Genomic DNA, 16,235 nt, shown 5'->3' on the forward strand with positions numbered 1-16,235 from the left:
TAATATTAGCATCATTTGCCATCTGAGGGCTCCTGCAGTCAACCAAGCTCAAGGTTAATGGCATGGTTCTCCTGACCACCAAGTCTGCCCAAGACTTCTGACATCAGCCACAAGTTTGAAGGTCCCCAGGGCCACCCTCGCGTTAGACCAGCTGCCCACCAATGTGGAGATACCCAGACTCCTGTAGATTCCCTCAGGCTTGATAACTTGCTAGAGGTGTTCATCGTAGTCAGAAAGTGCAATACTTAGGATTGTAGCTTAATTATAACAAAAGAATACAAATCAGAAACAGACAAAGGAAAATATTCATAGCTGGAATCTGGGACTGGAGGGTCCCAAATGGAAAGTTTTCTTGTCCTCAGGGACATGTTATCCTTCCAGCATTGATATGTAGCAATATGTGCAGAGCAATGCCAACTCAGGAAGCTCACCAAAGCATCAGTGTTCAGAGTTTTCATTGGGGTTTCACTGCACAGGCATGATTGAGCAAATTGCTGTCCATGTCCTTGAATTCAGTCTCCAGTGCCACCCCTACCTTCCCTGGATCAGGCTGATTTTGTGTGGACCAAAGCCCCAACTCTTTAATCACATGGTTGTTCTTTCTGCATGGTCAGCCTCCATCCTGAGTTATCTCATCAGCATAAACTACCTAGGGGTTCGCCATGAGTCAGCTGGTTAGCATGAACTATCCAGAGGACACAGTGAACAGCAAAGACACCGCTATCACTCAGGAAATTCCAAAGGTTTAGAGGTTCCCTTCCAGGAGCTGGGACAAAAACCAGACCTCGCTTTGGGTAAAGTTAATTATTCACTACACGAGGAGGTTGAGAATCTTCGAAACCTTCAAGTCCTCTCTCTTTCATGTTTAACATTTCTTCCTTTAGGAGAAATATTCCTTCTCTCTCTCTCTCTCCTCTTGCCTTTTACTATAAGTAACAAGAAGAAATCAGGCAGCCTCTCCAACACTCTGGCTGGAAATCTTAGCTGCATTACCTGGTGTATTTGTTATATTTTCTACTTTCCACGTCACTGCAGGCAACAGTGTTGCTAATCTTTTGGCCACTGCAGGATAAACATTCTCTTTCCTCTGGTTTTCAGTAATATGTTTCTCACTTCTTTGTAATCCCTCTCTGAGCTTTCTTAATATTCGGATTTTGACCTATGGTTTCTTTGAGGCATCTAGGATTTATTTCTCCCTTCCTTTCTCTTTCTTTCTTTCTTCTTTCTTTCTCTCTCTCTTTCTTTCTTTTTCTTTTTTTTTTTTTTTTGACGGAGTCTTGCTCTGTCACCAGGCTGGAGTGCAGTGGCGCAATCTCGGCTCGCTGCAACCTCCACCTCCTGGATCAAGCAATTCTTCCACCTCAGCCTCCCGAGTAGCTGCGACCTCAGGTGTGCGCCACCGAGCTCAGCTAATTTTTGTATTTTTAGTAGAGACGGTGTTTCACCGTGTTGGCCAGGATGGTCTCGATCTCTTGACCTCGTGATCCGCCCACAAAGTGCCGGGATTACAGGCATGAACCACCACGCCCAGCCCTTTCTTTCTTTCCAGTGTCTCACTCTGTCACTCAGGCTAGACTGCAATCGTGTAATCATGGCTCACTGCAATCTCAAACTCCTGGGCTCAAACAATTCTCCCGCCTCAGCCGCCTGAATAATTAGAACTACAGGCATGGGCCACTACACCTGGCTAATTTTTTTCTTTTTTGTGGAGATAGAAGTCTCGCTCTGTTACCCAGACTGGTCTCGAACTTCTAGCCTCAAGTGATTCTCCCGACTCAGCCTCCTAAAAGCTCTGGGATTACAGGTGTGAGATACCATGCCTCTGACTCAATTTGGGATTTCTCTAACATGCTCTTCAGAGAGTCCTTATACCCATTTTACAGATGAGGAAACTGAAGCTCAGGCTGTTGGCCACAGGCACAGAACTCAGAAGTGGTGGTGTGACGACTTCAGCCTAGGTCCACCCAAGTCCAAGGCTCATGCTCTTAATTCCCTCCTGCCCTCCACAGGATGCTGACGCTCTGGATTTGGAGATGCTGGCCCCCTACATCTCCATGGATGATGACTTCCAGCTCAACGCCAGTGAACAGCTACCCAGGGCCTACCACAGACCTCCGGGGGCTGTCCCCCGGCCCCGTGCTCAGAGCTTCCATGGCCTGTCACCTCCAGCCTTTGAGTCCTCCCTGCTGCCCCGCTGGGGGAGTGACCCCCGGCTGAGCTGCTCCAGCCCTTCCAGAGGTGACCCCTCCGCATCCTCTCTCATGGCTGGGGCTCGGAAGAGGTGAGCCGCAATAAAGGGGGGACGTCAAGGGAGCATCCCCTCACCCCATCTTGCCCCTGCCTCCTGCCTCAGCCTCATCTCTCAGCATTTCTCTAACCCTGATCTCTGCTCCAGCCAGGCCCTCAGTGGGCCCAGCATGCTCCAAGTTTATGCCCATCTCTATGCCTTTGGAGTGCCCTCCACTGCTCTCACTGTTTATCCAAATCCCACCTTTCAACCAGGGAGGGCTCTCTCCTTTGGAACATAGTTACATCTGATCTAGTGATAATTTTCGTCAGAGTTTAGAAGACTTTGCCACCATGTCAGAGAAACTGTCTAACCTGAGTGTGGTGATGCATGCCCGTAGTCCCAGCTACTTGGGAGGCTGAGGTAGGAGGATCACTAGAGCCCAGGAGTTCAAGGCTACAGTGAGCTGGGATTGTGCCACTGCCTCAGCCTGGGCAACAGTGAGACCCTGTCCAAAAAAAAAAAAAAAAAAATGAAAGAAAGAGAGAACAGAGAGAGAGGAAGGAAAGAAGGGAGGGAGGGAAAATGAAAAGAAACTGTCTAGAACTAAGTTGCAAGTATGTGCTTACCTGGAATCCAGAGTGGTTTCTGTACTATCCTTTTAAGGCTTTTATGGATACATCTTGGTATCTCCCAAGGCTCCCAGCTTATTGCTGGCTATAAAGTGGGTGCCTGATAAAGACTTTCAAAATGAGCGAGGGAGGGAATTATTAATGAATATTGTTGTCACTTCTATGGGTGGACAGGTGGTTGGATGGAGGGGTAGATGGAAGGACAGATGGATGGATGTATAGATAAAAGGGTGTATGTATGTACATGTGGATGGATGGATGAATGAGTAGACAGAGGATGGATGGATCAATGAGTTGATGGGTGGCTGGAAGGAAGGAAGGATGGATGAATGGATTAATGGATGGATGGATGGATCAATGGATGGATAGATGGATGGATGGATGGATGGATAGATGGATGGTGGATGGTGGTTGGATGGCAAATGGATGGATGGATGGATGGATGGATGACTGGGTGGATAGAAGGATGGATGGGTAGATGGAGGACAACTAGGTGGATAAATAGGTGGATGAATGGAGGTTATTTGGGGGGGGTGGGTAATGGTTTATTGGATAAATGAGAAGATGGATTGGTAGATGGATGAATGGTGAATGGATGGATGGCAGATGGATGGATAGATGGATGGATAGATGGACAGATGGATGGATGGATGAATGGATGGATGGTGGATGGATGAATGGATGGATGGTAGATTGATGAATGGTGAATGGATGGATGGGAGATAGTTGGATGGATGATGGATAGACAGTGGATGGATGGATGGATGGATGGGAGATAGTTGGTGGATGGACAGCAGATGGATGGATGGATGGATGGACGGATGGTGGATGGCGGATGGCTGGGTGTACGGAAGCGTGGATGGATAGATGGAGGACAACTAGGTGGATAAATAGGTGGATGAATGGAAGGATAGATGGATGGAAGCTGAGGGATGGATTATTGGATAAATGAGAAGAAGGATCAGTGGATGGATGGATGGACTGGTGGGTGTATGAGTAAAGGAATAACAGGTGCTCAAGGGAGTGAACAAATGCTTATCACCTGCTTACACTGTGACCCACTCTTGCCCAGGTTTGCTGTGTCCTGAGATTCTTGCCTGTTTTCCTCCAGGACCCTGGCCCAGAGCTCAGAAGGCGAGGACGAGGGAGTGGAGCTGCTGGGAGTGAGACCTCCCAAAAGATGCCCCAGCCCAGAACCCGGAAACTTTCTGCTGTTTCCCCTCAGCCTGGTGTGTTGGGGGATTAATGGGATTCTCTGGCCCTCATTAGCTAGCTGGCATAAATCTCCTGTTTTATAAATAGGAAACCAGAGAGGGGCACAGGCTGGTTGAGAATCATACAGAAGATCAACAGGCCGGCTTAGGCTGGGGCCTGATCTTCTAGTTTCACTAATGCATACTAAAAAGCTCTGCGGTGAGCTCAGATCGTGCCACTGCACTCCAGCCGGAGCGACAGAGTGAGACTTTGTCTCAAAAATATATATATATATATTCGTGGTAAGTGCAAAGAAGGAAAATGAAACAGGATAAGGGGAGACGTGGCATGTGGTTGATATCTGCAGGAATCTTCTCTCTGTTCCCGTGGGACACCCTCCCGAAACTAGAACAGGTCGTGGCTTCGGATTACTAGTGCAGAGTTCAAAGTACAGACACTAGAATCAGACTGACCTGCGTTCAAGTCCGAGGTCTGCCACCCAGTAACTGTGAGACTTTGGGCAGGTGACATCACCACATCGAGCCTCAGTTTCCTCATCCAGAAAGTGGGAATGTTTATATCTCAGGGGACTGCCATGATATAAACATTCAGTGTGGTGTACAAGAACAAACCAAATGGCTGGGCTCAGTGGCTCACGTCTGTAATCCCAGCACTTTGGGAGGCCGAGGTGGGCGGATCACCTGAGGTCAGGAGGTCAAGACCAGCCTAGCCAACCATGATGAAACCCCGTCTCTACTAAAAATACAAAAATTAGCCGGGTGTTGTGGCGGGCACCTGTAATCCCAGCTGCTTGGAAGACTAAGACAGGAGAATCGCTTGAACCCAGGAGGCAGAGGTTGCAGTGAGCCGAGACTGTGCCACTGCACTCCAGCCCGGGCAACAAAGAACAAAACTCTGTCTCAAAAAACCAAACAAACCAAACAAAAGCAGCCTCCCCACAGTGTCCCTCCTCCTGTCTCTCCTCATCTATTCATTCTGCATGACAGCAACCACAGTACCCTTTTTAAAAGCCTGGGCAAGGTGCAGTGGTTCCCGCCTATAATCCCAGCACTTAGGGAAGCCAAGGCAGCAGGATCACTTGAGCCCAGGAGTTCGAGCCCAGCCTGGGCAACATAGTGAGATGCCATCTCTACAAAAAAAAAAAAATTAAAATTAAAAAGTTAACCAGGTGTGGTGCATGTGCCTGTAGTCCCTGCTACTCAGGAGGCTGCAGTGAAAGGGTCACCCGAGCCTGGAAGGTCAAGGCTGTAGTGAGCCTGTGATCGTGCCACTGCACTCCAGCCTGAGTGACAGCACAGCCCCTGTCTCAAAAAATTAAAAACAAAAAAGCCAGCCCGGACTATGTCACTTCTGCAAGGCCTCCCTCTAGGACCTTTCATGGCTCCCTAGTGCTTAACAGCAGTGCCTTGGTTCTTTGCTCTGCAAACGTTTGAATATGAGATGTGGTTGATAATATAACAGTTTACAGGCCAGATGCAATGCCTCACACCTGTAATCCCAGCACTTTGGGAGGATGAGGCGGGAGGATCACTTAAGGTCAGGAGTTCAAGACCAGCCTGGCCAACATGGTGAAACCCTGTCTCTACTAAAAATACAAACATTATAGCTGGGAGTGGTGGTGCGCACCTGTAGCCCCAGCTACTCATGAGACTGAGGCACAAGAATTGCTTGAACCCGGGAGGCAGAGGTTGTAGTGAGCGAAGATCGTGCCATTGCATTCCAGCTTGGAGGACAGAGTAACATTCTGTCTCAGATATAACATATACACACATATATACACATACATACACACACATATATAAAGTATATATCTATTTTATATATAAATAATATATAAATATAAGTATATGTATATTTAAATATATATAATATATAAAATATATTATATATATTATAATATATATAATTTTTATATTTAAATATATATTTTAATATATATTTTTATTTATATATACAAAATATATATATTTACATATTTGTGTGTGTATTTGTGTCTATGTTATATCTCATGGTATATGTTATATGTCTGTTATGTATTACATGTGTATATACATTTATGACAGCTTACACTTTTTAAGTGCCTACCATGTACCAGACACTGACTGCACTAAATTCCTTGCATGATTAACTTATTTAATCCTCACAACAGCTATTGAAATATTCTTGTTACTGTTACACACATTTACACAGAAGAAGTTAAACGACTATCAGAGTCTGCGCAGGAAAGGTAGCACAGTCAGATGGAGTGTTGAGGAGAATTTAATAACAGGACTGTTGGAAAAGGTGTTAACATAGCGCAGGGAAACCAACAAGGCTGGTACAGTACCCTGGGGCACGCATGCGAAGTGGGCACCAGCCCTGGCCTGAAGGTGCAGGGTGGGGTGGTCACCGGATCCTGTGGCAGGTGAAGTCCAGCTAATTTGGGCTGAAACCTTCCATGGAGGGACACCACCAACTCGCAGAGAAGAATGAATACCCACCTGCTGGTGTCTCCCGTGAGCTCACCAACAGGAACACACGGAGCAAAGTTGCAGGCTGTTACAGTCCCTGTGCACAGGTCCTTGGGCAGGGAGGAAGAAGGAGAAGGGGGAACAAGGCTCTGGAGGAACACAGGTAGGATGATTGGACAGGGACTGACCCAAAGGCACACCCCTGACAGGTGGCCACTGGACCCCAGCAGCCCTTAACCACTGCACCATCTTGTCCCTGGGTCTTCCTCCCTTCCTCCCTTCCTCCCTTCCTCCCTTCTTCCCTTCTTCCCTTCTTTCTTTCCTTCCGTCCCTCCCTCCCTCTCTCCTTTCCTTCCTTTCTTCTCTTTCTCTCACTTTTCTTTCTTTTTTCTTTCTCTTTTTTTTTTCTCTCTCTCTGTCTCTCTCTGTCTCTTTCTTTCTTTCAATGGAGTCTCACTCTGTCATCCAGGCTGGAGTGCAGTGACATGACCTTGGCTCACTACAACCTCCTCCTCCCAGGTTGAAGCAATTCCCCTGCCTCAGCCTCCCAAGTAGCTGGGATTACAGGCATGCACCATCACACCCTGCTAATTTTTGTATTTTTAGTAGAGACGGGGTTTCACCATGTTGGCCAGGCTGGTCTTGAACAACTGACCTTGAATGATCTGCCCACCTCAGCCTCCCAAAGTGCTGGGATTGCAGGCATGAGCCACCGTGCTCGGCTTCTTTCATTTTTAAATTTTTTTGTAGAGATAGGGTCTCATTATGTTGCCCAGGCTGATCTCAGACTCCTGACCTCAAGTGATCCTCCCACCTTGGCCTCCCAAAGCACTAGAATTACAGGCATGAGCCACTGTGCTTGGCCTTATTTTTTATTTATTTATTTTATTTTATTTTTGTTATTTTTTTTTTAGAGATAGGGTCTCTGTCACCCGGACTGGAATGCAGTGATGCTATCATAGCTCACTGTCACCTCAAACTCCTGGCCTCACGGAATCCTCTCACCTCAGCTTCCTAAGTAACTGGGACTACAGGCACGTGCCACCACACCCAGCTAGTTTTTAAATTGTTGGTAAAGATGAGATCTCACCGTCTTGCCCAGGCTGGTCTCAAACTTTTGGGCTTAAGTGATCCTCCCGCCTCAGCCTTCCAAAGTACTGGGATTACAGCCACCACGCCCAGCTATGGCTGGGATACCGATGATGGTAATGGTGGTGGTGGTTTTGTCCCTCTCTCCCACAGAGTTTCCTTCTGACAGGAGGACCAGCCCCAGGGAGCCTGCAGGAGCCCAGCACCCCCCTCCTGGACATGAATGAGCCCCTGGGTGAGTAGCAACCTCTCCCCTAGGAGGTACAAGAGGGATGGAGCTATTCCAAAGGTGCTGGGGGACTATCAGTGCTTGGAGATGACCTTGGTGGAAATGACAGCTCCTGTCTCTTCTCTCTTCTCATGGGCACTGTGGAGGAGGGGGGAATAGAGACCCTAAGGGAGGCAGAGGCTCTCCAAGGCTGCCCTTTGGGGTGGAAGCCAAGCCCCGGCCCGAGACTAGATCTCTGGAGCCTCCATGCCTATAATCACACTTTATTACCATTTATTTATTTATTTATTTATTTTTGAGACAAAGTCTTGCTCTGTCACCCAGGCTAGAATGCAGTGGTACAATTTCAGCTCACAGCAACTTCCACCTCCTGGGTTCCAGTGATTCTCCTGCCTCAGCCTCTCAGGTAGTTGGGATCACAGGTGTGCACCACCACACCCGGCTAATTTTTGTGCTTTTAGTAGAGACGAGGTTTTACCATGTTGGCCAGGCTGGTCTCGAACTCCTGACCTCAGGTGATCTGCCTGCCTCAGCCTCCTAAAGCACTAGGATTACAGGTGTGAGCCACCACACCCGGCCTTTAAAAATGTTTTTAGATGTTAAAAAAAAAAAAAAGTTTTAAAGGAAATGTCTGCCGTGTGGCTATCGTGGTGATGGTGCTTCCCACAGCCCCTCCACAGAGCATGAGACAAGCTGTCATTTTACAGTGCAACTATCAAAAGCCGTTGCTTCACTTGAAACCTCCATATATCAACCAGAGGAATCTTTTCAGAGCCTAAATCTGACCCTAGCCCTCCTCTGCTCAAAGTCCTTCCATGGCTCCCTAGTGCCCTTCAAAGAAAGATCAAGCTCCTGGCTTGAACTTAGATCCCTGCAGGGTCTGGTCTCTGCTACGTCTTGGACCACACTGTGCTCTGTTTCAGGCGCAGCCACTGTCTTTCAGTTTATTCATTCCTTCATGCGTGTAACAAATATTTATAAAGCATGCAGTAAGCACCAGGCATAGTTCTAGGGGCTGGGGACAGGTTGTGAACAAAATGCATAGAAATCTCTGCCCTTGTGGAGCTGACATTCTAGTGCAGGAGACAGACCGTAACAAAGAAACCAGTACAAGAGCCAGGCACAGTGCCTCATGCTGGTAATCCCAGCACTTTGGGAGGCCAAGGTGGGTGGATCACCTGAGGTTGAGAGTTTGAGACCAGCCTGACCAACATGGAGAAACCCCGTCTCTACTAAAAATACAAAATTAGCTGGGCGTGGTGGCGCATGCCTGTAAGCCGAGCTACATGGGAGGCTGAGGCAGAAGAATCGCTTGAACCCGGGAGGTGGAGGTTGCAGTGAGCCGAGATCGCACCACTGCACTCCAGCCTGGGCAACAAGAATGAAACAATGTCTCAAAAAAAAAAAGAAACAAATATGAGAAAGAGTGTAAGAGGGAGGCTGGGCACCTGGCTCATGCCTGTAATCCCAGCACTTCGGGAGTCAAAAGTGGGAGGATCGCTTGAGGCTAGGAGCTTGAGACCAGCCTGGACAGTATAGCAAGACCTTGTCTCTACTAAAAAAAATAATTTTTTTTTTTGAGATGGAGTCATGCCCTGTTACCCAAGCTGGAGTGCACTGGCGCAATCTCAGTTCAATGCAACCTCCGCCTCCTGAGTTCAAGCGATTCCCCTGCCTCAGCCTCGTGCTCAGGCACATGCTACCACACCTGGCTAATTTTTGCATTTTTGGTAGAGATGGGGTTTTGCCATGTTGGCCAGATTGGTCTTGAACTCCTGACCTCAGGTGATTCACCCACCTCGGCCTCCCAAAGTGCTGAGATTACAGGTATGAGCCAGCACTCCTGGCCTAAATTTTTTTTTTTTGATTGGCTGGGCACGGTAGTGCATGCCTTTAGTCCCAGCTACTCCGGAGGCTAAAGCAGGAGGATTGCTTGAGCCTGGGAGTTCAAGGCTGCAGTGAGCTACGATGGTGCCAGCGCACTCCAGCCTGGGCGACAGAGCGAGACCCTGCCTCAAAAAAAAAAAAAAAGAGTCCAAGAGAGCTGGGCAAGTGGTTCATTCCTGTAGTCACAATGCCTTGGGAGGTGATAGAGGGGAGGATCACTTGAGACCAGGAGTTAGAGACCAGCCTGGAAAACACGGCAAGACTCGGTCTTTACCAAAATTTTTTAAAAACCAGGTGGGTGTGGTGGAACACACCTGTTGTCCTAGTTTCTTGGGAGGCTGAGATGGGCGGATTGCTTAAGGCCAGGAGTTCGAGGCTGCAGTGAACTGTGACTGCCCCACTGTACTCCAACCTGGGTGACAGAGCGAGACCCTGTCTCTATTTATTTATTTTCACATTTTCATTTTCTTTCTTTTTCTCTTTTTTTTTTTTTTGAGACAGGTTCTTGCTCTGTCATTCTCGGCTCACTGCAACCTTTGTGTCTCTTGGCTCAAGCGACCCTCCCACCTCAGCTACCCGAGTAGCTGGGACCACAGGTGGGCACCAGCACCCTCAGCTATTTTTTTATTTTTTATTTTTAGTAGAGATAGGGTTTCACCACGTTGCTCAGGCTAGTCTCGAACTCCTGAGCTCAAGCAGCTCACTCACTTTGATCTTCCAAAGTGCTAGGATTACAGGCATGAGCCACCACTCAGGCCCCTGTCTCTATTTAAACGAATAAACAGGCCAGGTGTGGTGACTCATGCCTGTAATCCCACCACTTTGGGAGGCTGAGTTGCGTGGATCATCTGAGGTCAGGAGTTCAAAACCAGCCTGGCCAACATGGCAAAACCCCATCTCTACTAAAAATACAAAAATTGGCAGGCGTAGTGGCTCACGCCTGTAATCCCAGCACTTTGGGAGGCTGAGGTGGGCGAATCACAAGGTCAGGAGTTCAAGAACAGCCTGACCAAGATGGCGAAACCCTGTCTCTACAAAAATACAAAAATTAGCCAGGTGCAATGGTGGGCACCTGTAATCCCAGCTACTCGGGTGGCTAAGACAGGAGAATTGCTTGAGCCCAGGAGACAGAGGAGTGAGCCAAGATCGCGCCATTGCACTCCAGATTGGATGACAGAGCAAGACTCTGTCTCAAAAAAAANAAAAAAAAAAAAAAAAAAAAAAAAAAAAAAAAAAAAAAAAAAAAAAAAAAAAAAAAAAAAAAAAAAAAAAAAAAAAAAAAAAAAAAAAAGGAGTATGATCAGGGTGGTTTCATTGAGAAGGTGATAGTTGAGCAAACGTGGAGTGAGCCCTGATGATATCGGGGGAGGAGTGTCCCAGGCAGAGATAGTGGCAAGTCCAAAGGCCCTTAGGCGGGGACCGTATCTGTCTTTTTGGGAGTGGGAGAACTATATCTTGCTCTGCTGCCCAGGCTGGAGCACAGTGGTGCAATCACAGCTCACTTCAGCCTTGAACTCCTGGGCTCAAGTGATCCTCCCAGCTCAGTCTCCCGTGTAGCCGGGACTACAAATGCACTTCATCGCATCTGGCTAATCTTTTAATTTCTGTAGAGAAAGAGGTCTTGTTATGCTGGGCAGCTGGTCTCAAACTCCTGGGCTTAAGTGATCCTCCTGCCTCAGCCTCCCAAAGTGCTGGGATTGTGCCTGGCTGTATCTGTCTTACTTGGGGAAAAGAAAGACCAGTGTAGCTGAAGCAGAGAGGAGAGAAAGGTGAGGGTTGACTGCATGGAGCCTCTGTGGGATGATGTGATGGCTTTAAAGTCATCACAATGGAGGAGGCTGCCTCAGGGCCTTTGCATATCCTGCTCCTTCTGCCTGGAATACTTTTCCCTCTGTTCTGTGCCATGTTACCACATCCTTTAGATCTCGGATCAAATATGACTCCTTCCACAAAGCCCTCCCTCACTTCATATGCTCATGGCTTATAACACTCCATAATATAATTACACAGGCCTCTGGGTCATCATTTGATTGCTGTCTGTCTTCTCCTTTGGGTATGAGACCTTCAAAGGCAGGGGCCGGGGCTATCTTGGTCCCTGCAATATTCTTCTTTGTGCGCATGGGTGGGTGGTGGCCGAGCACAGAGGGGGTTCTCTGCACATATTTGTGAATGAGGAGCTAAGATTTAAGCACTCGCACTGTGCCTAGCTTCCTGTACCTGATCCAGTTGGCGCTTCTCACTGGAATGTCTGTCTCACAAAGGTAGGGGCAGGGAGTGTCATCTATCCTGTTCACTGCTGTGTTGCTAGCACCTGGCACAGTGCCGGACACAAAGTAGATGCTCAGTAAATGTGTTGGTTTTTTTTTTTTTTTTTTTTTTTGAGGCAGATTCTCACTTTGTCACCCAGGCTGGAGTGCAGGGGCACAAACACAGTTCACTGCAGCCTCAACCTCCTGGGCTCAAGTGATCCTCCGACTTCAGCCCCCACAAGTAGCTGGGACTACAGGCATGTGCCATCACGCCTGGCTAATTTTTGTGTGTTTTGTAGAGATGAGATTTTGCCATGTTGCCCAGGCTGGTCTTGAACTCCTGAGTTCAAGCAGTCCACCCGCCTCAGCCTCCCAAAGTGCTGGGATTATTGGCATGAACCACTGCGCCCAACAGCAAAAATGTTTTGAATGAGTAAATTCCCATAAATGAAGTAGGTGTGAGTATCCTGGTTTCCCAAGTAACAACAGCGGACTTAGCTGTACTCTCACCAGTACTAGTTATGGTTCAGAGCACCTTCCATGGATTTACTCATTGATTCTTCATTACAGCCCTGAGAGAGAGGTGCTGTTATTAGCCCATCTTACAGATGAGGAAACTGAGGCACAGAGAGGTGAAGTCACCTGCCCCAGGTCACACAGCAAATAAATAGCAATGCCTGGATTCCAACTAGGGAGCATCTGGCTCTGGACTCGGGTTCTTCACGGCAGCCCTGAACATCCCCGAGAGGTTCAGAGAGTGGAACGTGCCCAAGATGTCACTACTGTTTGAATCCAGGCAGGCCTGCCTCGCCATCCAGGCTTTCAACTCCCAGGAAGGGAAGACGGGTTGGGGTTATGGTTGTCCGCTGATTTCTCTTTCATCTTTTCATTTGTCATTTCTCTTTCGTCTTTGCAGGCCTGGGCCCCTCACTGCTCTCTCCGTACTCAGATGGGGACACCGACCAGCCCCGGGGCCACTTCCAGCCAGCGGCAGGCTCGGGCCAGGCTGACTGAGCCAGCTCCTCTCCCTGTCTCCCTTCTCCTCCCCTAGAAAGGACCTCAACCACACTCCAAGCCGGCAGCCGACGCACAGGATGGGGGCGCCAGGAGAGGGCCCCCTCTCTCCTCTAAGTGCCCCCCTGCCCACCTCGGGCCTACCTCAGCCCTCACCCCTCTGCCTGCTCCCAATGTGGGGACTCTTTGGGGTGGTCTCAGCTCAGTGACCTCTGGGAGGGGGTCCCTGCCTCCTCCTCCTCCTCTCAGGATTTCTCTTGGGGTTCTCAATACTTGGTTACCTCATTATCCCTTTCTCTGCCTCTCTTGGCTTTATTTTGGGGAATTAGGGGTGGGGAGGGTTAGGGGGTCGTGTCTGTGTTTCCGCGTTCTGGAGAGAACGATGATCCACAGGTCACCGTGATCACGTTTCCTTCTGTCCTTCTTGTATTATTATTTTTATTTTTGTCTATTTCATAATATGGTTTTTAATCACAATGAATTGCCTGGGGTCTGTAAGAATGTGGGACTCTGATCTTTCCCCCCTCCTCAGGTGTCAGTGGGGGGAGGCTCTGGGCCAGACCTTACCCCCAGCGACTTCCCATTGAGGCCAAAGCCCCCCATGCTGCCTGTCTGCTCTGCCTGCCCCTTCCGTTCTGGGCTTCCTGCTGCCCCCAGTTTTGCCTGGACACTGACTTCATTCATGGTTCTCCCACTTCCTCTGCTTCCAAACTATGCAACCTGCAATGTGCTCCCGCTCCGGACTCTATAACCTCTGACCTACACTGGTTCTAGACCACACAACCTTCAGCATGGTCTGGTTTAGACCTCACCTTCTTCTTCTTTTTTTTTTTTTTTTTTGAGATGGAATCTTGCTCTGTCACCTAGGCTGGAGTACAGTGGTGTGATTGCAGCCTCCACCTCCTGGGTTCAAGTAATTCTCCTGCCTCAGCCTCCCAAATAGCCAGGACTACAGATGCATACCACCACGCCTAACTAATTTTTGTATTTTTAGTCGAGACAGTATTTCACTTGTTGTCCAGGCTGGTCTTGAATTCCTGACCGCAAGTGATCCACCTGCCTTGGCCTCCCAAAGTACTGGGATTACAGGCTTGAGCCACTGCACCCGGTCCTGTCTTGATCTTGTAATAACCAGTTCTAGAACCAGATCATGCTCTAGTTCTCCTAGATTCTGAACCTCATGACCTGCTCCACTCACTAGTTCTGGACTGTACAACTTCTAGACCTTGCTGCCTCCGTGGTCCTCTGATTCAGCATCTGGTGATCTGCTATTTTCTCTGGTTCTAGAACTGACTTACAAGTGTCTTCTGACACTAGACCTCATCCCGTAATTTCCCTTGGCTCTAGACGTCATAATTTCTAGACTCCTCTTTACTCAAGATGTGACTCCAAATTACCCGGGGTCTAGAATTCAGCCTTCAATATCTTCTAAAAGCAGACTTTGCCTTATATATTTCCCTGGTTTTAGATATTACAACCCTCAACTCCTAATTCAGATCTTACGGCTTCCGAATCTCTGTGGTTCTAGATCTCAGACTTTAGGCTTTTTTTATTTAAAAAAATAAAGAGATGGGGTTTCACCATGTTGCCCAGGCTGGTCTCGAACTCCTGTGCTCAAGCAGTTCTCCCTCCTTGGCCTCACCAAAGTGCTGGGACTACAGGCATGAACCACTGAGCACAGCCAGGCTTTTTCTAATTCTAGTCCTTATTCTATAAATTCCTCTGCTTTTAAGCCTCACAGCTTCCAACTGCCTTTGATTTCAGATCCAAATTCCTCTGGTTCTATAATTCAGCCTCCAAATGCTTCTGATTCTGGAATCAAGACTTTGCCCTACAGATTCCTCTGGTTCTGAATCTTATAACCGCAACTCCCTAATTCCAGACCCCACCCTCCTAAATATATTCTGAGCTTCCCACCCCACTGAGCTTACTCCAGTTTGAACCTTCAGTCTTAAGTCTTCCCATTCCAGGCCCCTACCCTCTAGCTGCGCTGCTCCTGGACTTCACGCCTCTCCATTCTCATTGCCTACAATTTCTGTGTCCTAGAACTCCCTCCACTTCCCACCTCAGCCCTCCAGACATGCACTTACCTTGACTTTACCCCACATGTTTGGGGCACTTGGGGCTCCCTCGCCCTTTGGGAGGCTTGCAATCCAAAGACTTCTCCAGCTGCATAGGCACACACAGGCACAGCGCTGCCTGCATATTTCGGGCTGCAGGGAGAGGCCAGGACCCCTCAGCTCTCTGCCACCATCTGTGTGCTCCTCTTACCCCACAGCTTTCTTTCTAAAAATGGTGCTGTTCTTGGTCTCCCACAGGAAAAGGCATCCCCCTCTTAGCCCCATTTACCCCCTTTTTGGAAGGCACTGCTTGCTCTGTTTTGTCAGGGGGTGGCCTGTCTAGATTGGTGCTATTGGGGGGGTCTGACACCTCCCTCCCTCCCGCAGGAGGTGATGTGGGCCCTAAATGGAGGGAATTGTGCTGGGCTAGGGACTGGACCAGCCACACTGGCTCTGAAACTCACCAGTCTCTATACCACCATAAAGACCTCACCTTGGTAGGCACCAGAGCTCTGTGTATTGACTCATCTTTTCGATCTCCTCTGGGAGTGTGGGTACACTGAGTGGCTGGGTGTCCATGTTACTCTCTTTCTTTCTTTTTCTTTTTTTTCCTTTTTGAGATGGAGTCTCCCTCTGTTGCCCAGGCTGGAGTGCAGTGGCACAATCTCAGCTCCCTGCAACCTCTGCCACCCAGGTTCAAGCGATTCTCTTGCCTCAGCCTTCTGAGTAGCTGGAATTACGGACATGTGCCAGTATTCCCAGCTAATTTTTGTAGTTTTGGTAGAGACAGGGTTTCACCACGTTGGTCAGGCTGGTCTCGAACTCCTGACTTCAGGTGATCTGCCTGTCTCAGCCTCCCAAAGTACTGGGATTGCAGGCATAAGCAACTGTGTCCAGCCCTTTCTTTCTTTGGAGACAGCGTCTCACTATCTCCCCCAGGCTGGAGTGCAGTGGTACAATCACGACTCTCTGCAGCCTCCTGGGATCAAACAATCCTCCCATCTCATCCTTCCCGGTAGCTGGGACTACAGGCAGATGCCACCAGGCCCAGCTAATTATTTTCATTTTTTGTAGAGATGGAACCTTGCCATGTTGCCCAGACTGGTCTCAAACTCCTGGGCTCAAGCGATCCCCCTGCCTCAGCCTCCCAAAGTTCTAGGATTATAGGCTTGAGCCACCACGC

The 16,235-nt window shown here is 48.6% G+C and overlaps 1 protein-coding gene across 7 annotated transcripts in view; it reads left to right on the forward strand.

Moving 5' to 3' along the window:
- HIF3A (hypoxia inducible factor 3 subunit alpha) overlaps positions 1-13,469 on the forward strand; it is a 42,656-nt gene extending 29,187 nt beyond the window's left edge. For all 7 annotated transcript variants that reach the window (XM_037729263.1, XM_037729261.1, XM_037729259.1 and 4 more), the window contains 4 exons: positions 2,010-2,281; positions 3,971-4,088; positions 7,767-7,848; positions 12,895-13,469. In XM_037729263.1, the coding sequence (XP_037585191.1) occupies positions 2,010-2,281; positions 3,971-4,088; positions 7,767-7,848; positions 12,895-12,992 (570 nt within the window). In that variant the 3' untranslated portion in view covers positions 12,993-13,469. The remainder of the gene's footprint in view (positions 1-2,009; positions 2,282-3,970; positions 4,089-7,766; positions 7,849-12,894) is intronic.
- The last annotated feature ends 2,766 nt before the right edge of the window (positions 13,470-16,235 follow it).

Source organism: Cebus imitator, unplaced genomic scaffold, assembly GCF_001604975.1.
Source record: "Cebus imitator isolate Cc_AM_T3 unplaced genomic scaffold, Cebus_imitator-1.0 Scaffold296, whole genome shotgun sequence".
Classification (NCBI taxonomy): Eukaryota; Metazoa; Chordata; class Mammalia; order Primates; family Cebidae; genus Cebus; species Cebus imitator.